Source organism: Pseudocercospora fijiensis (assembly GCF_000340215.1).
Source record: "Pseudocercospora fijiensis CIRAD86 unplaced genomic scaffold MYCFIscaffold_5, whole genome shotgun sequence".
Lineage (NCBI taxonomy): Eukaryota > Fungi > Ascomycota > Dothideomycetes > Mycosphaerellales > Mycosphaerellaceae > Pseudocercospora > Pseudocercospora fijiensis.
Window position 1 is genome coordinate 4,472,540 of NW_006921536.1, and position 24,019 is coordinate 4,496,558.

A 24,019-nucleotide genomic window follows, 5' to 3' on the forward strand; every position below is an offset into this window, starting at 1 on the left:
GTAAATCAAAAGCCTGTGAGAGAATGCGTTCCTCCAAGCTTGCAGAAGCTGTCTCAGAGAACAACATACTGATTTCGAAGATGATGTTAACTCTTGCAAGGAATGATTTCCAAAGAGGCATCAAGATGAGGAGGGTGCACAAGTTTCCGCAGGCCTTGAGCGGCGAGTAACCAACCACCAAACCACCAAGCCCTTACTCTCTCTGATGAGCATCAACAATAAACTCCACAGCCTTATCCCAAGCCTGTCTTCGATCTTCTGCATCAATAAAAGCTTGCGGCACTGTTTGTTAGAGATGTCAGCACATCTCTGAAATTCTCCGGATCAGCGTTCCAGAGCCTTTCGGCGTTGGTGATACACCATTCCACAACATCCTCTGCGTCCTCATGCGCAGCAGGAAATTCGTAAACTGGCGCGTGACGGTCCTCGGCAGACGGATATGACTACGGAATTCGTGCAGTTGGGAGAGAGTGTGACAAAACCAGGCGTTTATTTCTGCGATTCCGGATATGAAAGCTCCGCCGTGGAAGTCGATGTAGAGAGGAAAAGAGTGTTTGGTTTGAGATGATTTGGGGGGTATGTGAAGATTAGAGCTCGCACGGTTTGACCAGGTCTTCTTGTAGGGATCCAGAGGACTTCGTAGGCATTGCTGAATGTGTAAGGGAGGACTTTTAGGGGGATTGCGAGGCAGTTTAGGAGTTGGAGGGGAAGGAGACGCCAGCGGATGTGGAAGGGGATGTTGTTGGAAAGGTTGAAGGCGACTAGAAGGGGTTCGAAGGCGAGGACTAGGAAGTGGAGTTTGTTGGATAGGGAAGTGAACATTGTGGTTGCGGCATTGAGGTGGTGTTGTCGTTGTTGGGATTCTGTTTGTTGAAGTAGGAATTTTCCAGCTCGGGTTCGCGTTGTGTTTGTCTTGGGGTTGCACGCAATTGTCTCGTGATGCCTCGCTTTGAGGATTGGCGAGGATGGATCGGGGAAGAGTCGGGTGCGATGGTAGGCCTTCTATACAGGATGCGAGAGAGCTATCGGTCAATGGAACTGACTCATCGTCTGTACCTCCTCTCGCGAAGAAATAATAACCCTGATTGCGAGTATGTCAGTAGCTTCGAAGACAGTGGGTGCTTTGATTTGATGCCACGGCTTCATCACGGCCATGAACAGTGATTGTTGGTTTGATATCATATCTGCACACGTAACACACATCGCTCACCACAGTAAAGCCAGCCTAGCGCCTCGCCCTTCGAATGCAGCCCATATACCCATACCCAGAAGAAGTCGATCGCTGAAATGCCGCTAGAAGTTCAAGTCGGAGCTCTCTTCATCAAAAGTGGGGAGTTGTGGTTTTCCTCGGTCCGTGATCGAATTATCGCCTGGAGTCTACGCCTCGTTGAAGAGCCGCGCGGTAACGTCCCCGATGTACTCCTCCTCAAGCTCGTACTGCTCACCTCCAGCCTTGTCAATCCCAACATACTCGAAAGCAGACACGACTTGATCTACGCCAAAGCCCATCTGCACGAATTGATCGATCATGTGCTTGTTGTATCCCTTGTAGGCCTCTCGCCGTCTCTTCTCTTCTGCCTTCTTCGCCTCCTTGTCGTCCATTTTCTTCTTCTCCTCGGCAGTTGCTTCTTCATGGTCCATGGAGCTGCTTGCTCCGCCCTTGCCACTACCAGGAGGCGGTCTCGGCGCTCCAGCGTGTCTGATGGCCCACTCTCGCGCAACATGCTTGAACTCCTCGGGCCGCGTAATAAGCATGCGAGCGACTTCAGCATCTTGTGGGTCTTTCGGTTCAGGACTACTCAAGAGGCTTTGGAGCGAGATTAGTGCGCTCTTCAGCGTTAGGACTGGACTCCAGGCAGTGCTCAGCGTGTCGAGGCAGATGGCACCTGTCTGGGAAGAGACATTTGGGTGCCAAATCCTTGTGATGAAGCGCATCTCGGGCGGCTTGAAAGGATATTCGCTGGTTATCCGGATGTCGATCTCGTACTTGCCGCCCTCATATGGAGTATCTGGTGGACCGCGGAAGTGGCCCTTGAAATGCGTAAAGTCGGTGATGTCAGATGAGCCTTGCGGAGATGTGATTCTGATGCCGGACTGCGGGTCTTTGAGGATGTCGGCAATCTCCTTCTGCAAACGGCGATTCCTGTTGGAAGCCATGTTGGGGAGACTTGTGATGTGGAAGTCGGGATGGTATGCGTATGCGTATGATGTGGAAGTAGATGGATTTCTTGGGATTTTGTACTACGTGGTTGCCTCCGCCGAGGCTCAAGCAATCTGTTTGCGTGAGATGTACTTAGAGTCACGGTCACGGATCGGGAGAGGCTCGCTGGCGGTGCAGATGAGTCGTCTCAGTTGGCGGCTATCGAAGGTGGAAGAAGCGAAGGGTCGAGGCCGTCACGAGACTGAGATTGTCTCAGGCACACCTTGCTGCCTTGTGAGCCTGCACGTGAATGGCAGTCAAGCTTGTGTGCAGTGTGAACAGTCAAGTTCTTCCACAAATGGCGTGATGGTCGTGTAAGAGTAGTGGAAGCGTCTCATCAAGGTCGACAGCGGTGCCAGCAGACATCGAGGTCATCGGCGACGGCGGGCCGAAACGCAGCTCCTTCCTGCAGGCAGCGCGTGCTTCGTCACTCACTCTCCGGAAGGCGCGACACAGCTCCGACCATCATCACTAAACATCCAACACCACCTCCGCCATCGATCTATACAGCACCACGCATCACAGCGGCCCTTCAACTACGCATCGAATACTCATCAATCTGATCGAGTTCTGATCGAGCATGGTAAGGCGGAACAAACACCGGCGCACACATGTTTGATGCCAGCTAACCTTGCCATCAACAGGGTCAGAACCAGTCTGGCCTGGGAGGCGCCGGTGGTCCTCCTGGCGACGACAAGAACAAGAAGGGTGACAAGAAGGATAAGCCCAAGTACGAGCCGCCGCCACAGCCTACCACTCGTATCGGCCGCAAGAAGAAGAAGCAGGCTGGTCCCAACGCCGCCGCCAAACTCCCCACAGTCTATCCGACCGCGCGATGCAAACTGCGATATCTGCGCATGCAGCGAGTACACGATCACTTACTGCTGGAGGAGGAGTTCGTCGAAAATCAGGAGCGGATAAGAAAGGCGAAAGCGGCAAACGAGAAGCCAGCGGCCTCGGCTGGCGGCGAAGGAGCAGCCGACGACAGGAATGCCGATGAGCGGAGTAGAGTTGACGACATGCGAGGCTCGCCGATGGGTGTTGGAAACCTGGAGGAGCTGATTGATGATGACCACGCCATTGTGTCCTCTGCTACTGGCCCAGAATACTATGTCTCCATCATGAGCTTTGTCGATAAGGATCTCCTCGAGCCCGGCGCGTCAATCCTGCTGCATCACAAGAGCGTATCAGTGGTCGGTGTGCTGACGGACGACGCCGATCCCGCTGTTTCAGTGATGAAGCTTGATAAGGCGCCAACAGAGTCCTATGCAGATATTGGAGGTTTGGAGACACAGATTCAGGAAGTGCGGGAAGCTGTCGAGCTGCCACTCTTACATCCTGAACTCTACGAAGAGATGGGTATCAAGCCGCCAAAGGGTGTCATTCTCTACGGTGCTCCTGGTACAGGAAAGACCCTCCTCGCCAAAGCCGTTGCCAACCAAACATCGGCCACCTTCCTTCGCATTGTTGGATCTGAACTCATTCAAAAATACCTTGGAGATGGTCCACGATTAGTACGACAGCTCTTCCAGGTTGCCGCTGAGAACGCGCCTTCCATCGTATTCATTGACGAGATCGACGCCATTGGTACCAAGCGATACGAGAGCACGAGTGGAGGAGAGCGCGAGATCCAGCGGACCATGCTGGAGCTTCTCAACCAGCTTGACGGTTTCGACGACCGTGGAGATGTGAAGGTCATTATGGCCACCAACAAGATTGAGACCCTCGACCCTGCCCTTATTCGACCTGGGCGTATTGACCGAAAGATCCTCTTCGAGAACCCCGATCAGAATACCAAGAAGAAGATCTTCACACTACACACGAGCAAGATGAACTTGGCAGAGGATGTGGACTTGGACGAGTTCATCACGCAAAAGGATGATCTGAGCGGTGCAGATATCCGTGCCATCTGTTCAGAAGCAGGTCTATTGGCGCTACGAGAGCGGAGAATGAGAGTCAACATGGCAGACTTCCGATCTGCGCGTGAAAGTGTGCTCAAGACGAAGAGCGAGGGTGAGCCAGAGGGCTTGTACTTGTAAGAGCTGGACATATGAAGGAGAGCGGAGAACGAATGCATAGCACGGCGCTCGCTCGCTGGCTTTCAGTGAGCATTGTATTACCACAGTAGCTAATGTGCCTGCCTCGTGAGCCGGCCTGAAGCCAATAGAGATCATGCAAATTACTTCAATAAGGCGCGTCGTTTTCTGTCTGATATGCTTGCCTGCAAATGGCGATACTATGACCCAACTCAATGCCATCTGCAGGACTTTGCTATCGCCTTTGCCTCACATGGGCGTACAGAACCCACATCCAGTATTCGCCAAAATCGACTAGTACAGCTTTTCGGCGATGCGCGTTGTTCGCAGCAGCATTTGTCGTAGTATTTGGTGCTGTCAGGGCATTGTCATCGCAATCTCCACGTCTTAATTAACTTGGTTGCTGTGGGACTCAGATGAAAGGCTTGTGCGATTACGAGTCTTAGATAGGAGGCAAGGAGGATGAGGGGCGATCCTCCGTTCCGAGGTGGAGCAGGTGTTGTGGCTGAATGTGAGATACCCAGTGCCCCCAACATTCGAGGATTGATGTCCTTTTGGTTGTTTGATGTGAATTTGGGCCTTCGCAGGTTCGGGACAATTAGGAGAATGAGAGCTAAGTCCTAACATTCATTTACTCTAGTTCTGTACTACACATCTTGAAGCTTGGCTGATAGCGAGGCAGTCATCGACTCATGTTGGTGTCCCAATCGCCTACTGTGAGTCGCTAGTCGCAAGAGATATAATCCCAGGCTTCCAGTATGGGAGTAAATCATTGGTTTTTCGGCTTGGTGGGCTCTTGAGTCTGCCGAGACTCTCTCAGTCGCCAGTTGGAAATGCAGTTGGGTCGGGGGAGGATGCTTAGTGCAGTCTGTTGATGAGAATAAAGCCGTTACTGATGGACCTTAACTGGCGATAGTCCCCCAGGTGATACGCACGCGGTGGCTAGATATGCAGATCTTCTTTTGCAATTGTTGTAAGTGGGCCATGGCTCCGTTCTTCGACTATTGGCGTCGATGAGCTGTTAGCCATGTAGCAGGCCTAAAGGATCCGACGAGAGACAGCAGTGCAAGTAGGTCATGATATTCTGGCCCATTTTTCCAATGACCTGGTTTCCACTTTCCTCGTTGCTCGTAATCGTCTTTATCGTGATTTTGTGTTCTCTCAGCCGAGTCGGGCAGCGTCACCCTCATCATCCCATATGGACATCTCCTTGATCGCCTTCATGCGCTCATCCCTAAGCATGCGTGCATCCTTCCGCACATCTTCACCCTCCACCTCCAGACGCGCCTTTGGCTCTTTGGCCTCAATAACGTAATGGTTGTCGCAGTGGGGACAGTACTCATCACTGTCTTCATACTCGTTCATGTCCTTTCGAAAGCACTTCTTGCACTTCTTGCAGGCGAAGGTCATCTCCATGGCCTGCTTGAGTTGGTGTGTCTGGGTCTCCGCATGGCACTCTGCACAATCGAACCACTGCTTGCAGCAGGGTGATCGAATCGAGACTTGAGCATTGAGGATATGTTTGCTGAGTACACGTGAGCATGTGATCCTTGGCATACGGTGATTACCTACCACATGGTGTCTGCAGGTGTGTTGAGCAGTACGGCACGCGATCTGTAGTGGTGAAGTGAGGAAGACAAGCGCGAGAAGCTGAAACACGGGATCGCGTGGGCGTCCAGGGTCTCCGCCGAAACTCTCGTTTCACTTTCGGCGTGACAGGGATCAGCAGGCGGAGGCGGATCGCGTCGTTCCCTTTCACTAGTACTGAATCAAAGTGCTGGTAGCAACATGAGCAGTGGGCCTGAAGAATCATTGTCACAAGCATCCGCCCGCGCCCAACGAGACACGAATCCGGAGTACAATATTTATTTCTTTTCCACCCCTTGCCAAATTCGCAGCCTCTCCAAAACAACCAAGGATCTCGAGAGAAGCAGGCTGCCAGGGATTGCGCGGAACGGACAATGGCCTGACTTGGCCGAGTGCTGGCATGAAGTCCAACTTTTGCGAGCTGACCGAATCCGCTGATTGACAAACAAACATCGCAAGAGCTGTGTTGAGGGCGATTTCATGGAAGACATAGCGGAGGCGGAGCCGGCTGTCAGCGAGATTCGCAACAAGCAGCCCCAACACTTCACACTCGAGGCTGGAGAACACGGCCATGGAGGGGCAAGGCGATGGCCCGGACACTTCCTCGATCAAGCCCATATCGTCTTTGCGCTCCAGGTTTGAAAATCTTGGGAAGGAACAAGACAATGCGCCTCCGTCGGCGACAGTAGGCTCCAGGCTAGGCGCAAATGGCACAGCACTGGCTGGGAGGCCGAAGATTGCCGGAGGAGAGGCCAAGTCAATAGCACCAGGACTGCCCACGATTGGAGGTGCTCAGGCTATGCTCGCGCCAACTCCACGCAAGCCACTGCTCCAGACACCGCGACCAGTATCGATGCGTGCTACTTCTCCCAAGCAGTCTTCGCCTCCACTGTTAGCAGTCACGTCGCCAAAATCTCCTCGATCGCCACACAAGGCCTTGTCGGTTGATCTACGTCCATCTGGTGGGAGCACCCCTGTGCAGCCCTTGACTCCGAACCGGACCGGCGGGTCTATGAACGAAACGCATTCACGGAATATCAGTAGGTCTGCTACTCCAGCATTGGAAGCGCGAATGAATGCATTCCTGCAAGCCGCGGACACACAAGCTGCACATCGTTCCGAGGAGCTATCAAAATCAGCACAACCGGAACCCAAGCCTCACGTGGAGTTTAGACCAGAGACTGCATCAGCGTCATCAGCGCCGCCTCCCGTCAATCGTGCTGCCAAACCTAAGGTTCCGGTAAAGCCCATACTTTTGGTTAAGAAGACTGGCAACAACCCAGCTGCTCCAGAACTGAGTGCAGAGCTATCAGACCGAAGTGCGTCGCCCTTCAGCACGCCGCCTAGCAGCGGTGGTAGCTCGCCGGCGATCACGCAAGATGCTCAGGCGAAAGGTACGCGTGCCAGGAACGAGTCAAATGCATCCGCAGTGCATCGAGTGCGGCAAGATTCTGATGCTTCGTGGGTCACAAGGCTACGAGGAGATTCAGACTCATCGTTTGCGGAACGTGCAAGATCTGGCTCAAATGCATCCTTTGTGGAGCCATCAACCCTTCCAGACAGCTGGATGCCACATGCCGTGACACGAACAGGAACCATGCCTGCCAGGTATCGAAACGTGGCCGGACGTGATGGCAGGCCGCAAGAAGATATCACTGAAGATAGGCCGAGGTTGCCAACACGGCCGGAATTACAAGTTCGCTCAGGGCGAGTCAGTCCACCAAAGACACGATCGGGGAGGACTAGTCCGTTGAAATCTCATATGCTGCCACCGAAACGATCTGTAGATGGATTGCAGCGAGCATCAGTGGACCTGGAATCTGGACCACGAATACCTGCTGTGCATAAGGTGAACACCAGGTCTGCACTGACACAAGGCTTCGACAGGAAGGGCTCTATCGCTTCTTCCACGGTATCTCCAATTGTAACAACTCCAATTCAACCTCCAGCATTACCAGCACCTCGGAGATCCGCAGACCGTCGGCGGGAACCACCGCCACCTCCATCTTCAAGCATACCAACGACACCAAGTACCAATGGCATGACACGTCAATCTAGGGATGATTACGAGGACTTCCTGCCACAATCGCTGAGTCGCGAAGGTACAGGTTTGAATGACTTCCCAGATGGGACGAAATCGAATCGAAGAGCGCCAAAGTTCAAGCAGCGGCCTTGGCAAATACCTACTGAGTATGACACCCGATTGTTTGCTGTCTGTGGCGAGTATGTATGTACGACTGGCTACATTACGAAAGCGTGGAATTTCCGCACGGGTGAGCAATTGCTTAACATGGAGCATCGCGAAAACATAAAAATCACATCAGTAGTTTTCAAGCCGTCACCAGATGTCGAAGATGAGGGCAAACGTATCTGGCTTGGCACTAATGCCGGAGACATACACGAAGTGGACATTCCTTCGCAGAGCCTGGTCAAGACCAAGTCAAATGTGCACAACAGGCGAGAAGTTGTTCGCATGTTCCGTTATGCGTCGGAACTCTGGACACTCGACGATGGTGGCGAGCTTTACGTCTGGAAGCCTGATCACAAAGGCATGCCCAGTCTGGACTCGCAACATAACAACTGGCGTGTCCCGAAAGGCCACTCCTTCTCGATGGCTGCTGGTCACCAGTTGTGGTTCGCAACAGGGAAGGAGATCAGAGTTTTCATGCCAGGCGCGAATTCGGACACGGAGTTTCAGCTCACACGGACTCCGCTCTCACAGTCTGGCACAGGCGACGTCACGTCGGGCGCGACCGTAAATCATCAACAAGATCTGATCTACTTCGGTCACTCTGATGGCAAATGCAGCATATACAACCGCCGAGACTTCTCCTGCCAAGCCATTGTTAATGTCAGTGTCTACCGGATAAGCTCTCTCGCGGGCGTTGGCGAGTATCTGTGGGCTGGTTACAGCACTGGCATGGCATATGTTTACGATACGTCGACTACACCCTGGACTGTGAAGAAGGATTGGAAAGCCCACGAGAAGCAAATTTGTAGCATCATCGCTGATCCGTCTGCCATGTGGAAGATGGGGCGTCTCAATGTTATCACGCTCGGTCTTGATAACTTGCTCAAGATCTGGGATGGTATGCTACAAGACGACTGGCTAGAGGCACGGATGAGTGCAAGAGACTCGGACTACTGCGCCTTCCGTGAGCTGACTGCAGCGGTCATGACCTGGAATGCAGGCGCAGCGAAACCCTCCTACTTACAGCACAGTCGCGAAGACAGCAACTTTCTCAGAGAATATCTGACATCGCGCAAGTCGCCCGACTTCTTCATTTTTGGCTTTCAGGAACTGGTCGATCTTGAAGACAAGAAAGTCACAGCAAAATCCTTCTTCAAGAAGAGCAAGAAAGAGCCGGACGAGCAACAGCACATGTCTCATCAATATCGGGCGTGGCGAGACCATCTCGGGAAGTGCATCGATGACTACATGCCCACTGACCAGACCTATACCTTGCTTCATACTGCCAGTATGGTCGGCTTGTTCACATGCGTGTTCGTGAAATCCGCTGAACGGAGTCGCATTCGATATGTGCACACCGCAGAAGTCAAGCGTGGTATGGGAGGTATGCACGGCAACAAGGGTGCGATCATTGTCAGAATGGTGCTTGACGATAGCAGCCTGTGTTTCATCAATTGCCATTTGGCAGCCGGACAGACACAAACGATGCATCGAAACAATGACATCGCCGAGATCCTTGAAGCCAATGCGCTGCCGTCATATCCACTGAATGATAGCGAAGTCGCGACACACACAGACGTCTTCGCAGCAGGAGGTGATGGCAGCATGATTATGGACCATGAAATTTGCATCCTCAACGGCGACCTGAACTACCGTATCGACACGATGGGCCGGGACAGCGTGATCAAACATATCCAACAAGGCAATCTCGCCAGACTGTTGGAACGAGACCAACTCCTCTTGAGCCGAAGGAAGAACCCTGGGTTCCGCTTACGAGCATTTATCGAATCGCCCATCAACTTTGCGCCTACTTACAAGTATAATGTGCATACTGATGAGTACGACACTTCCGAGAAGCGCAGGTCGCCGGCTTGGTGTGACCGGATCTTATATCGTGGTGTTGGGAAGGTCAAGATGGACGAGTATCGAAGGTGGGATCAAATCAGAGTATCAGATCATCGACCAGTTAGTGGACACTTTCGATTGCGAGTCAAGTCGGTGGACCCAGATAAAAGGGAGATGGTGTGGGACAAATGTGAAAAGGAGTTTGAGAGTGTGCGGCAGAGAATAGCGAGGGCAGCACAGTGAGTTTCTCCGTCTAACTTTGGGGGTATGGTGGCCTATGCTAACGATCATGACAGGCTCGAATACCTCACAAATGTTCTGGGTCTTAGCAATAAAGAAGCTGTAGCTGCTCTGCAGGGCGCTTCATGAGATAAAATAGTCTTTGCGGGAATGAATTATGAAGATGGCATGACTGTCGGCCTCACAATGTCTTCTCTTTCGTAGGATGCATTTCTGTCACGTTGAAATGTAGTACTTTTCCCTCGACGTCGCCTATTCTTGGCACTAGAAAGTTTCGATCTCGAAACTTAATCTTGCTCGTTTAAATTAAGGTTGCGGAGACGATAGGCTCGGCGATGGTTATTGTGGAAGTGAGCGAAGTGGGGTGATGTACTGATCATTATTATTTGCAATGGCGCACGCGAGCAGTTGCACAGTGCGTAAACACGATGCAATGGAAGCGTCACAGCTTTTCTTGGTTGAAATTCAGCCTGTTGAGCATTGCTCAATCAAACACCCTCCATGATCACTACCAGAGCGCTTCGCTCAGCATTCCAGCACATTGAGCGCACGAGATTGATCAGCTCACAGCGCCGCGCCTTCCCGTCATCGTTCCAAGCGTCAATCAAGAGATCTTTCGCAATGTCCAGAATGGGTCAGCAAGAGGAGGCTGCCAATGGCGATGCCCACAACGAACAGGCAACGAAGGTGGAGGAGTGGAAGAAGAAAGCACCGTATAGAATGCACGACTCCAACGAGCACTTCAAGCACCGATACGAGGCGAGCTGCCATTGCGGCAAGGTGCAGTATGAGTTGTCTCGAGAGGTACCATTGGACAGCAAGCTCTGCCACTGCACAACCTGCCAGACTCAGCATGGTGAGCAATGTTGTTGAAGAGATGCATAGGACAAACAGATTCGCTGATGTGGTCGTGTAGCTGCTCCATTCCAATGGGCTGCCATCTTCCACAAGGACGACATCAACTTCCGAGACGGCCACCACCATCTCGAGTGGTATGATCCAACGTCCAAATCGGTCGAGCACAAGCTACCTTGCAAGGTTCGCTGCTCGTACTGTCACAGCCCGATCATGGATGAGGGCCGCAACATGATCTTGCTCTTCCCCAGCTTGATTCATTTCAAGTCGGAGGAGGACAAGAAGAACTTCAAGCCTCGGTAGGCACTTGGCGTGCTCCGAGAAAGCATTGACAAACCACGCTGACGCCTATTAGACTTCACATGTTCTATGGTCAGCGTGTCATGGACATTCCAGATGGCCTGCCCAAGTGGACTGGACTGAATGAGGACAGCGACCTCATCGAAGACAGCCCACCGGAGATGGTCAAGGAGCTCGAGCGGAAGAGAATGAAGGAGCAGAAGGGCCAGGTGGAGAAGGGTCACAATTCGTAGAGCGGATTCCTCAAGTCTGTTTCGCCGTGCCCGAAGTCATGCTCCATCAGTTGAGGAGGCGGAAAATGGTCGAGAAACGTCATGGTGTTTGTTGCCTGCAGTAACGAGGAGAATGAGGTGTCGCAGCTGTGGGTCGGCGGACTTGCTGCCAAGTGTTCTGTGTGACGGAAGAGAGAGCAGAAAGCCGTAAGGAGGCTCAACATTTCTCAGCTCGCTGTCAGTTCCTTCATTCTCACTTCACTTGTGGAAGTGCAAGCGTCGCGAGAGCAGAAAGGAATGAGGCTCACTTCACTTCTCACTTCACTTCACCTCGCCGTCTTCTGTTGTAAAAGTATAAGCGTCGCGCGGCTGCGGCTGCGGCTGCGGCTCCGACTGCCTCCACCTTCTGCGCTTTCCTTACTCCACCTCAAGCAAACACATCACCTTGATGTGAACCTCCACAGTCGACCGTCCGCTCGATCATATTGCCATTGCCATAGCCACAGCCACAGCCATTGCCATTGCCACTGCCACTGCCACTGCCATCGCTCCCCCAGAACGCGGACCAGCAGACGCGCCGCGACGTGGACATCACTCTCGTCTTCTTCGTCCGTGGCCCGGTGGCAGTCCGGAAGCCGTTCCGACCCTTGGCTTGGCGGGACTCCCGAAGCCGCCTGCGCCTCTGGAGACTGGCCCTTTGATGGACCACACCACGCTTTGTATGCAGCCCAACGGCCTCCTTCCGCAAGACACACGCGCGCATTGGAACCCATCCCCAGACCACACACTGACGCTCGCAGATATGCTGTCGCCAAGGGTCCGAGTCGCGCCCCGCCAGAATGGCCGCTAAAAGGAAGCGCACTGCTCAGCCAGCATCGACTCCCGCCAGGAAGAGAACCAAGAAACCCTCAGGTATGCCGCATCTGATCACTCGTTGTGCGAGCATGATGACCCTGCGCTCGTCGGATGCGAATGCCCCCAAACGCGCAATTGCTGACCACCTCGCAGGAGTATCCGCGACGCCACATCCTCGCGGGCAAGTCGATACCCAGGAGGAATATCAGATTCGCTCCATTCTTGACGAGACATTCACCAAATACCACATTGATTGGGCTGATCATCCGACTACGGGAGAGTCCTACCCACCCACGTGGGAGCCCAAGAGCAACGCCAACCAAGCTGCCATTGACGACTGGGAAAGGCAGAAAGCCGAGCGCAGATGTGAGCCTGAATCCCATCCTCATTTCGCACATCCCTACTAACATTCGAAACCATAGCTGGGAACACAGTTCTTGCCAGGGATAAGATCGCTGCCTCTCCTGCAACAGCCAACACTGCGCCTTCCCCTGCGTCTAGACCGACTCCCAAGAAGAAACGAGCCCGGGGCGGGAAGATCATTCTGAAAGCATCGGTAGGAAGCGCGAACAGGCCAAGCGCGCGAATTGAAGAGTCCCGAGTCGACACTCAAGCTTCAGAACCTGGACCTGCACCTGGAACTGCACCTGCACCCGAGCCGGAGCCGGAGCAAGAACCAGAGCGAGAACCAGAGCCAGAACCCGAGATCGGTGAGAGTCAGCAGACTGCTAGTGGCGCAGAGCAGAGCGCGGACAGCCCTCAACCCATCTTCGGAGCCTCCTCCAGGCCTGTGACAACAGAAGGCCCTGCAGTACAGCAGCCTGCTAGCGGCGCAGAGCAGAGCGCAGAGAGCCCTCAACCCATCTCCGAAGGCTCTTCCTCTAGGCTTGTGACATTAGCAGGCGCTGTAGTACAGCTCTCTGATCCACCATCGAGCTGGGCTAGAGGCGCTTACGAGAGAGTCACATCATCGCACCCAAGCACTTTAGAAGGTCTATCTGGAGCGTCGGCACCTGCATCTTCTGCTCCCCAACCTAGCACTGAGCTTCTACAGAGCAGTGGAGGCGACCCTGCACATCGAGCGAGCAGTGCCGCTCCAGGCACAGGACTAGAAAGTGCCGCTCCAAACACAGGACCGGAAAGACGACCAAAGTCGACTCAGGACACGAGTGACAAAAGCTTGAGTCGATTTATCCCCGATTCTCAAAGTCAGCAAGATATATCTGGCTTTACGAATCTTTCACAAACTGCAGGTCAACGCCAGGAAGAAGTGACTGGCACACAGGAGGGCGATCAAGAACCTCTCATCAACCAGGAACAAGCCGCCGAGGAGGAACGTCGGACACCACACTCGCAGGTCTCTGCTTCAATCCACCCCAATCGCCAAAGACAAGCTGAGGTCGGTCCGCAGCAGGATCGGAGGTCATCCTTTGAACAGCAGCAAGACGAGCCTAGCACACAGGAAGGCGATCAGGAACCTCTCGTCGACCAACAAGCCACCGAGGAGGAACGTCGAACACCAAACTCGCAGGCCTCTGCTTCAATCCACCCTAATCGCCAAACACAGGCTGAGGTCGGTCCGCAGCAGGATCGGACGTCACCCTCTGAACACCAGCAAGACGAGCCTGTCACACAACCCAGGGACGAACCTGCTGAAGAGATTGCTGTCAAGTCACCAGAACCTAGGCAATCTGAACCCCGGGCTTTTGAGCGGCCTGTTACCGCTTCCTCTCCTGCTCGTGGAGGCTCATCACAAGTACGAGCTGCAGGAATATCTGTCGGCTCACTTCTGAACCACGAGCCTACTAGCGCCCAGTCATCACAACTTGGCCGCAATCTTGCTGGTCCTCAAGAGACTGTCATCATTTCCAGTGCCGACACTCAGTCATCACAGCTTGGCCGCAATCTTGCTGGTCCTCAAGAGACTGTCATCATTTCCAGTGCCGAAGACCACAGTGGTCAATCCAGTCAACCCATTTCATCAATTCAATCAAGGACACCTCCAGGGACAGCAGACTTCGAGCCTCCACCTGCTGGTCAGCGTCCGCTCCCATCTTCGCTAGCGGACGGCACTACTCCTGGACGAGCTGCGAGGGTACACCTGCCCACCTCGTCAGTGGAACATTCGTCTTCGTTCCCTTTTCAGACACAGCTGCCGATAGTCGTGCAGGCGCTCGCTGATCTCGCCTCCTCGCCTTCAGCAACAACCGCTGTTCGCCCGCAACTTCCGCCTGCAGCATCAAGGGACCAAAGTGTAGCGTCTCATCGGTCACACTCTTCGAGTCCATTTCCTTCAATACCATCACGGTCTCTCGGCACCCTTGGCGAAAGCGCTCCGCGGCCATTCGGTACATTCTCGCCTTCCGTCTCACCGAGAAGGTCAAAGATGGATTCTTCATCGAAACGTGAGCGCGTGTCTCTTGCGGCGGAATTGAAAGCGAAGCGTGACCAACGGAAGGCAGCATCGCGAAGATCATTTACACCGACTCCATCTATCAACCACGAGCAGCCAGCATCGGCGCTGCCATTAGAAATTAGAAATGAGGTCGCAGCGTCGCAGGCAGCCGCTCAAGCTAGCCGACTTGGGTCCCCCCTACCAGCTGTCTCCGAGAACACCAGGTCGCCATCAATGGTGCCTGCAGTAGAGCCGTCGCCCATCATTACCAAGGAGGAAATGAACACCTCGGAGCGATACGAGACGCTTCTACCCCAAGCTCAAAACCATGACGACTTTCTACCTCGTCAGAATGGCGTTCGATCTGACCAGGACACTACGAAGCTCCCTCGCGAAACGAGCGTGAACACGGAGGAAGCCAGAGCATTTACAGTCCCTGTCGCGCCTTCGCCACTCCAGCGAGATCAGTACCAGGAAAATATCTACTATGAGAGTGACCTTATGAGAAGATTCTTGGACGAACGACACCCTTCACCAGAGCTCATCGCTGAGGCAGATAGATTTCTCGACCGCCTACGAGACATCGCTATGCACCCTGATCTTATCAATCCAGAGACGCTGTCCCAAACGACGGAGCCTGAGAGACAGGCCAAGTGGGATGTCAAATGTAGCGCCAAATTTCACTTCCTGGATGAACTGATCAATCGCTTACAAGGACGAGCCAAGAATACACACATCGCTATCGTCGTGAAAGGCCAGCGCCTGCCCGCGATGGTCGAGACCTTTCTTAGTGGCACTTATGTTCCTCATCGCCGGGTGAGCAAGGATCTCACTGAAGACCCTCGCTTTCGAAGTACGGAAGGCGTCAGAGTATCGGTTGTCGATCTTGATTCGGACCTGAGTGCAGAGTCGCCGCTCCAACCTGTTGATCTTGTGATTGCACTGGACGCTTCTGTCGATGCGAAAGACCCGCGCATAAGGACTCTACGCAAGCAGACGGTTGGAGGTGATGCGTGGTCAATACTGCTTATTTTGGCACTACCGAGAACTGTCGAGCATATGGAGATGTGCTTGCACAAGAATCTACCAGCTAATGTCGCAACAAGAATGCTTATGAAGGCCACGCAAGAGCTCAAATACAACTCGGGAAGGCTTGAAGGCACTCAAGCGCATGTGAAGGATGCTGCTACCATTATTGCAGACTACCTCGATGATAATGATGAGTATACTGCATCTGAGTGGCCATTAACTGGACTCAGTCAACTTGAGGAGCTCGCCAGCCAGACGGAGACGGAGATTGATCAGACGGAGATTGATCCTTCGGCTTCGCACGAGACTGACGCATCGGGAGCGACCAAGCGACCGCTCGAAGAGATGGATGTCGACAACGACAACACCAATGAGTCGACCAAGCGTGCTCGTCAGTTCTCGCCTGGAGGGCCTGTAATGCCAAGCACGATCAACCCTCAAGATATCGAGCTTACGCATGTCAGCGACTCGCTTGAAAAGAATCCTACTGCAGACATCACTAGGCCTGCAGATCCATCCCCAAGCATCAGCAGGACCGAGCAGCAGCTACAGGATCGACTCCAGAATGCACAGAATCGACTCGAGGAGCATACGAAGGCGCTCGAGGATCTTCAGTACCGCTATGAAGACCAACGGAAGAAGCTTGTGGAAGTAACTCGCGAACGGGACAGTGCCAACAATGAAGCCCAGCTTGCCGTTCAGCGTGTGATTGGGGCAGACGCTAACAACACCAACCTTCGAGCAGAACGGACACAGCTCAAAGATGCCCTCGCAGATGCAAACCAACGCCTGCTAGAACACAGCGTGCCTGAGAGAGCAGAATTCGAGCGACTGCGAGTCCTTGTGGAGCAATTCAAGATCGACAAAGATAAAGCCGAGAAACGTACCGAAGCAACCATGAAAGATCTTGAATGGACACGGTCAATGTACCAAGACACCTCATCCAGAGCCATCGAGCTCGCAAACCAGAACCGTGACCTCGAGAGCAAATTGGCCGAGGCTATGGACAAGGCGCAAGGTGAAGCCGCCCGAGCCCGAGAAATCAGTCTACAGGGCCACAACAAAGCCCTTGAACGCGAAAACACCCGACTACGACTTACGCTGAAGAATCGTGACGCAGCACTGAAATTCAAGGATGAAGAACTCTTAAGATTGAAGGATTCTGGGAGGGGGAGAATCGGTACCAGGCAGAATAGTGTTCCACCGAGATCTCCTCGAGTTGGATCTCCGATGAAGGGGAGAGGAAGTCGTGCGGCGAGTCCTGCTGCTGGGGATGTTTCGTTGAAGGGGAAGACTCATTTACATCCTTTGAGGCAGGGTGGGTGAGGGAGATTGCGATTTGTTGGAGAAGAGAAGCGAAGGGGGGGAGGTAGGAGGAGGAGATTGGGACTTGGACTTGGACTTTTTGGCTTTTTGTGATTATCACGTCGATGGATGGGGTTTGAGACTGGTTTCTTTAACATCAGGGTTTGATACAGAGATTGTGTGATTGATTTGATTGCGTCAACATTCTACGAGTAGGCCTTTTTTTTGAAAACCTTTACATGATCGATCTTCTTTTACTACATCCGTCTTTCAATCTCCTCGTCAACTCAATGCAGTGACCCATGCTTCTCATTGCGAATTTTGAGCACAGCCTTCCCTTCCCGCCAGACTTCTTCTTCTCAGCCGTTGGAATGCATGCTCGCCTCCTACCACAGCACTACTGAGGACGTGGTGTCTTCGCCATGTGATGATCTTTGAACATCGTCGTCGTGAATCTTGTGCTTTTTTTTTTTTTTTTTTTTTACCCAGGAATTTCCGAAACACATCGTAGACCACACCGCCAGGGACGTTCGGTAGGATCGGATCATGGAAAACCTGCTCTGCTCTAATGGAACTCGCTATGCATGTCAAAGATATCCATCTGCGCGTGGCAAGCCGAAGTCCTCTTTGGTTGTTGTCGTCGTAGGATAAGGTGGGTGTGATATGGCTGGAAGATCGACTTGTATAATAGGCACATCCTATCTTGCTCAGTGTAGAACTATATCATCCATGCTTCGGTGATATTATCGATCGATCTTATAATAAGAAGCAGTTACCCCCGATTTTCTCTATCCTATCTTCACTCCTCCTTACCTTACTTCCTATCCCCCTTCCAACACTAGTTAACGCAAAAAAAAAAAACAAATCCTCCGGTCCCCGGATCATACTTCTTCTTGATTTCCCGGCCCCCGGGGCCGCAACCGTTCAGAATTCAACCCCGAAAGAATTTTGTTTCTAATAGGGATCTTAGAATTCGGCTTATATATATTCTCGCGTTAATTAAATCAAAAATATGCTATTATATGTTATATATCTTACCTACCTTATTAATATATATCCTACCCTCCGATGTAATTTCTTCGAGGATAGGGATAAGTTAATTTATTATTATATCTACGTTATTTATTATTTCCTTTCTACGGAGCGGTAAAGTTCTATAGTGTTATAATAGACAGTATCTAATAATAGTTCTCTCCTCTACTAGACTAGTACTAGTAGATCGGGTTAACGGAATTTTCTACTTCGAATTCGCTATAAGGAATTTTTTTTTTGTTTTTAAGGAGGCGTTAATTCCTACGATTATAATCTTTGCGCCTTAGGATACGATTCGTTAGTACGTATTCGTAAGAGCGGAGTTGTTTTTTTTTACGACTATTAAGCGAGGGATTAGGCGGCCTCTATATTATACGATTCCGACGCGGATAGGTTAGAGGTTAATAGAGAACATTATAGTAAAGTATAAGAGGTAGGTAGGGAGTTTTTTAAGGAGTTTTTAGTAGGTAATATAGTAGGTATAGTAAAAGGGAGTAGAAGTTCTTCGAGGCGTTCGGCGCTAATACTAGGCGCTATTAGGGGGGATATAGTAAATGTTTCGTTTATATAGTATAAAACGCCTATAATGCCTTCGTCGACGAGCTTAGGTAGGGAGGCATAGTAGAATATACTCCTATAGCTTGCTAAAAGACGTCTTAGCTAAGGCCTTCGCTCGTAAAGGTAATATTTGCTCTAGATACTAGTATATCGGTTATAGATAGACGACACTATACGTGCTACCGCCGCCGCCGCTAAGCGCCTAGAAAATATCCGATCTCTTCGACCTAGTAGCGATTATATAACGCTACCTCCTCTTAGGCGCTCCGAGTATTATAGATTCTTCTATGTAATTCTATATCCTTAGGCATCGATACTAACTATATTAGGTATAGAGAAAGCTATAGCGGAGCGCCTAAAGTTAAACCGGGCTACCTCTATATACCTAATTATTGTTTAATTTACGAAGATTAAATATAGCGTCGTAACTATATAAAATAGCGGTTTATATCCGCGGGCGTAGTTATGCGTTTTAATATAATCTATTAGATTGCCTATATAAAGTAGTCGCGAAAATGTTAATAGAAGGATTAATTCTTAGTTCTCTAAGACGAGGCGATTATTATTCCTATTTGCTATCTACCCTACCTAGTATTACTTACCTATAAACGGTATATATAGCGCTAAACAAAGCACGTATAGTCCGTCGCATTAACTACCTCTCTAATCTCCGTACTTTAGAATGCCTAAAAAGTATTACTATTGCCTCTATCTCGCTGTCTAGGGCTACGCGCTATACTCTTTACTAGGTTTAGTACGGCTTGTTCTTAGGCTTATAGGCGAAGAATTATTAGGTATGTTTGTAATTAGCTAGTCGGAAGGTTCGGAAGCTAGCCCTAATTACTAATTCTAGCGAAGCGGAAGGCTAAAAAAACAGGCACCTAGAGCAACCTAAGGAGCTTACGACGAAGGTTATAGAAGGTATCTGTTTTTAGCCTAACGCGAGCGCGAAATAACGATTAGAGTCTAGCAGGCTCTACGAGCCTACGGTTGTGTAGGTACGTTATTATTGTTTGTTATTTGTGTATTATGTAGGCGTATATCGGGGCTAGATTTGTAAGAAGGGCGCGCTCTTATATAAAATGCAGCGGACGTTCTAATTAGTAGAAAAGAATACAAAATCACGTGCGCCTAACCTAAGGCAAAAGTTCTTAGGCGCGATAATAATAACAAAGCACAATAATACTACACTAGTACTACGCGCTATTATATATATATATAGAACGATAGAAACTGCGATCTTAAAGGCGACACGACGATACGATAATACGATACCGTATAAGATAAGTAAAACAGAAAGAGATGCATATAGAGATTAGTAGGTCAAAAGGACAATACTAGAGCAAAACTATAGAGCGAATCGGCCGGGGCTTTATAGCGGTCAAATATTGTTATACCTAGCCCTTCGAGACATATTATAAGTTAACTAAGTAAATATACCTATTGCGCTTACTCCCCTTATACCGTAGTATATCTATAGAAACTAGACGAACTAAGTTTTTTAATTAGACATCTAAGGCTACTAAACCTATTTAATTAATAGCTAAAGCAACTATAAGACCTTACGAAGAAACCTCGACAATAAAGATCGGCTTACGGCGGTTTAAGAAACCTACTAAAATTACGACTCGGCACCCTAGCTTAGTTTAGATAGATTATATAATCTGCGTACGTCTAAGAAGAAGAGGGGGCTAGGTCTATTTATTCTAGAGTAGACGCAAAGAACTCGGATAAATACACTTAAAGCGGGGGCAGTGCTGTAATACCTCTTACGTTCGCCTATTATAGTAGACAAGAACGCGCTCGTATTATAATTAGACGTACGGCTGCAATTCTTATATACTAATATACTATTGTCGTCGCTAGCGTTATAGTAGCGTAGTTAGAAGGAAGCGTAAAAGGTAGGCAGGTAGCGAGGTAAGGTTTAGACAATGCTATAGGTTAAGCGTTTAATCTACGTACTAGAAGTATAAATAATTAATACTTTTAATAAATAAGCAGTCTCTAGCCTAACGAAACTAGACCTAGATCGAAGCCGACTAAGTTAAGTCGATTAAGCACATTTCTAGCAAAACTACGCTAACAAAAGTAATTAATACGATAACGACGGCAGCCTAAGGCCGATACGATTTCCTACGCTAAGTAGTATATCTACGAGAAGCAGAATACGATAAATAAAGCAGGCGATATATAAGTAGTCTACGCGGTAGGGGAGGGGGTTTAGAAGGAACGACTATCCCCCTTCCCCTAAGCGCTAGCGCTTGCAAAGAGATATAGGTACTAAAGCGGTAAGGCTTTAGAGGGTTTAGGAGGAGCCCGCGACGACTATCCCCCTAGCCTCTAAGCGCTAACGTAAGCAAAGGTAGGAGCACTCCGCGCGGTAAGGGAGGGGGTTTAGAAGGAACGACTATCCCCCTCCCTCTAAGCGCTAGCGCTTGTAAAGAGATATAGGTACTAAAGCGGTAAGGCTTTAGGGGATTTAGGAAGAGCCTACGACGACTATCCCCCTAGTGTTATATATCGTATATTATAAAGTAGATAATTATTCTAAGTCTATCTAGGCTTAGAGAAGTATATACTATAGGAGGCTAGGGCCTCCTACCTAGCCTATACCTATACCTGCCTTCGTAATAGAATCCCCCGGTCCCGAAATGTCCGCGACTACGCGGACGGTAGACTTAGTATCTATATATATAACAAAAGAGATTTTAGGCTATACGCCCCTATTTTTCGTCTCGCTATCCTAATTCTTCTTTGCCTGCTAATGCTTAATATCCTATTTCCTCTAGCTAGGTCGTTAACGCGCGAGAGTGTAAGAAGTACTGCTATTCGCTAACTATAGGATCTCTAGGATGCTCGTTATCGGGTTCTCTTTACTATAGAGGGCGCAGTTCTAGAAAGCGGAGGCCCTTTTTCTTATTAGTAGGATACAGACTATTAAAAGTCTCTACGGTAAGTTTTCCGAGCGCCTTACGTAGGCCCTTATCGCCGCTCGGTCGTACTAATCTATAGAGCGCGGTAAGCAGTTTAAAAAGGTCGCTTTCCTCTTATCTAAGGTACTATAGTAGCGGTAGGTCTTTTATAGCTTTAATCGCATTCGTAGCGGAGTTAGGTTCTTTAGATATACGCTAGATAGAATCGATAATTAGGGGTAGACTTAGGGTCGGCTCGTCTTCGTTATCGTATTTAATAGTACCGTCTTCTAACTAGAAATCGGCGAGTGTATTTATAAACTCTATAATGTCCTCGAGGTTAGTAGAGTCGAATTTGCCGTCCTAGGCGGTACCTTCCTAGTCGAATTAGTTGCCGTAGTCTATAACCTCTCTTTAATTCTCTTCTAGTAGTTAGGTAAACGCGGTACCGAACTTCTAATATAGCGCGATATATCTCTCGTACTATAACCTCTCGTCGGCGTCTAGTTCGGCGAGGTCTTCGTCGTCTATTACTTAATTATAGCCGCTATCTTCGAGCGCGTCGCCGACGGCTCTTATAAGAAGGCCGACGTATTACTTAAATTCTTATAGGTCGGTGTCCTTTTACTAATTTCCTTGCAACGTAGCTAATGCCTTCTAAAAGGCGTCGTCGTCCTATTTATAGTCGCGTATCGCCTCGATTAGTAAGGTACGGCTATCGTCGATAGACGTAGGCTTCGGCGGAATTTACTAGACTATCTTTACAGGGCAGGCATATATTAGCTCCGCGAAACATAGCTGTTTTACGGCCTCGAGCTTATCGAGAATATCCTCCCTAGGGGGCTAAAACGCGTTGTCTATAGTAGACCTAGAGTACCTAGTATCCTTAGTCGCGATTTGCTATAGCGGCCGTCTACCGCTTCGGTCGTCGAGTTCCTACGCGAAGTGCTTAAGTAGCTATCTAACGTCGTTATCTCTCTTATAGTAAATAATAGTCGTCTAGGGTATAGGCTAGATCTCGTTATTCCCGTCTATTAGGACGAGCGCCTTTATCTAGTATCGAAGGACGGCGGCTTTTAATAGTAAGGGTACCGCCGATATAAGGAGCTTACTTATTAGGTAAAGTATTAAGCGGTCGCTGTTTTGTTAAATAACGTTTATTATTTGCTTAGAGGCGTAACTTAGTATCTAGTTCGTCTAGTTACGGAAAGCGTTTATATCTACGTCTCTATCGTCTCTAGATATACTAGTAATAAAATCTCGATTCGGGAAAGAGTCGGCTTTATTAATTTTCTCGATCTTATCCTAAGCGGATACTAGTATTTAGGAGACCTAGAAGTGAATGTTTCCGTACTCGTAGTTGAAATTTAATATAACTAGTATTAGATAGTAGAGGTAGGCTTTCTATTCTTCGTTTAGGAACATCGCGAGGATAAGCTAGCTAGTATCGATATTAAGTTCGTAAAAAGCTACGGAGCGGCGGATAAAATCCTTCTCCTACTCCCTTAATAGACGTAGCTTGTTACCGGGCAGTATCCGCTCTAAGTCTGCGTTATAGAAAGCTATTATAAGTCTCGGAAAGTCGAAACGGCTTATAGGAAGGCGGATTGTCGAATCCGTAAGGAGTCCTTAGGGAGCTAGTCCTATATAGATAGCGGCGTCTACGATCTCCTTATCTACGCGAGTTATAGGTTTGCTTAAGTCTAAATTGCCCTTATCGGTTGCTTTCTCCGGCGCCGCGGTTTGCGCTTTAGTAGTAAAGGACGGAAACTAATACTACTACTACTACTCGTAGTAATAGTATAGGCTACCGAGGGTAACATAACCTATAGCAATATAGGTAGCTATGTTTAGCAAGATAGGATAACGAGACTGTCGCTTAGGCTAATAACTAGAGCCCTGCAATATAGGCATTATAGAAGTATAATATAAACAATGTGCTATACGAGGTTGATAATCTGTCTACTCTATAGAAGGAGGCCTCTTATATAGGCTCAAAACTAGCCTATAGGTGTAGGGCCGGTTACTAGCTAATATCCCTCCCTTTCTTCGTATCTAACTAGATACGCTTTATATTGCGCGCTCAAAACAAACATGCATATATCCTTAGCGTTCTTAGCTAAGGCTATTTTTAGAACTCCGCAATAATACCCCCGGGGTAGCATTAATCCTAGATACTATAATTATATAAAAACAACTTCCTAAGCAATACTATATAGACCTACTATTGCTTTAACGCGCCGTAATCCTTACTAGCAATAACCTCATCTGCTAGTCGGTTCTCGAAATCTCCTCCGCATACGTTAAAGCTGTTAGTACCGAAGTACTATCTCTCGTAGAAAGCTTAATTAACGAGGAGGTTAGTAGCCTTTTCCGTCGCAGCTTTCTCCTAATCGTATAGATATTCCTTAAGTCCCTCGTTATTAAGCTAGAGGATCTGTTTAACTTCGTTCTAAACAACGTAACT

At 49.8% G+C, this 24,019-nt stretch overlaps 7 protein-coding genes across 7 annotated transcripts; 4 read left to right on the plus strand and 3 right to left on the minus strand.

The window, feature by feature from the left end:
- Positions 1-1,155: 1,155 nt before the first annotated feature.
- Positions 1,156-2,157, minus strand: MYCFIDRAFT_154883 (uncharacterized protein; the record flags this gene model as incomplete). The annotated part of the gene is made up of 1 exon (XM_007929547.1): positions 1,156-2,157. The coding sequence occupies one exon, from the start codon at positions 2,155-2,157 to the stop codon at positions 1,378-1,380; it is 780 nt and encodes a 259-aa protein (XP_007927738.1). The 3' UTR covers positions 1,156-1,377.
- A 30-nt stretch (positions 2,158-2,187) lies between these two features.
- MYCFIDRAFT_203988 (uncharacterized protein) lies at positions 2,188-4,408 on the plus strand (the record flags this gene model as incomplete). The annotated part of the gene is made up of 2 exons (XM_007929548.1): positions 2,188-2,196; positions 2,950-4,408. 2 exons carry the CDS (start codon positions 2,188-2,190, stop codon positions 4,237-4,239), a joined length of 1,299 nt encoding a protein of 432 aa, XP_007927739.1. The 3' UTR covers positions 4,240-4,408.
- Positions 4,409-5,397: 989 nt separating this feature from the next.
- On the minus strand, positions 5,398-5,793 carry MYCFIDRAFT_40363 (uncharacterized protein; the record flags this gene model as incomplete). The annotated part of the gene is made up of 1 exon (XM_007928803.1): positions 5,398-5,793. One exon carries the CDS (start codon positions 5,791-5,793, stop codon positions 5,398-5,400), a length of 396 nt encoding a protein of 131 aa, XP_007926994.1.
- A 1,102-nt stretch (positions 5,794-6,895) lies between these two features.
- MYCFIDRAFT_138416 (uncharacterized protein) lies at positions 6,896-10,228 on the plus strand (the record flags this gene model as incomplete). The annotated part of the gene is made up of 3 exons (XM_007929549.1): positions 6,896-7,331; positions 7,530-10,098; positions 10,156-10,228. The coding sequence occupies 3 exons, from the start codon at positions 6,896-6,898 to the stop codon at positions 10,226-10,228; spliced, it is 3,078 nt and encodes a 1,025-aa protein (XP_007927740.1).
- A 501-nt stretch (positions 10,229-10,729) lies between these two features.
- MYCFIDRAFT_138398 (uncharacterized protein) lies at positions 10,730-11,487 on the plus strand (the record flags this gene model as incomplete). Its single annotated transcript, XM_007929550.1, has 3 exons — positions 10,730-10,955; positions 11,016-11,253; positions 11,310-11,487. 3 exons carry the CDS (start codon positions 10,730-10,732, stop codon positions 11,485-11,487), a joined length of 642 nt encoding a protein of 213 aa, XP_007927741.1.
- A 3,508-nt stretch (positions 11,488-14,995) lies between these two features.
- MYCFIDRAFT_82279 (uncharacterized protein) lies at positions 14,996-17,071 on the plus strand (the record flags this gene model as incomplete). The annotated part of the gene is made up of 1 exon (XM_007929488.1): positions 14,996-17,071. One exon carries the CDS (start codon positions 14,996-14,998, stop codon positions 17,069-17,071), a length of 2,076 nt encoding a protein of 691 aa, XP_007927679.1.
- Positions 17,072-17,285: 214 nt separating this feature from the next.
- MYCFIDRAFT_175893 (uncharacterized protein) lies at positions 17,286-23,652 on the minus strand (the record flags this gene model as incomplete). The annotated part of the gene is made up of 5 exons (XM_007929551.1): positions 17,286-17,408; positions 17,444-17,505; positions 17,536-17,717; positions 17,746-17,768; positions 23,647-23,652. The coding sequence occupies 5 exons, from the start codon at positions 23,650-23,652 to the stop codon at positions 17,286-17,288; spliced, it is 396 nt and encodes a 131-aa protein (XP_007927742.1).
- Positions 23,653-24,019: the final 367 nt, after the last annotated feature.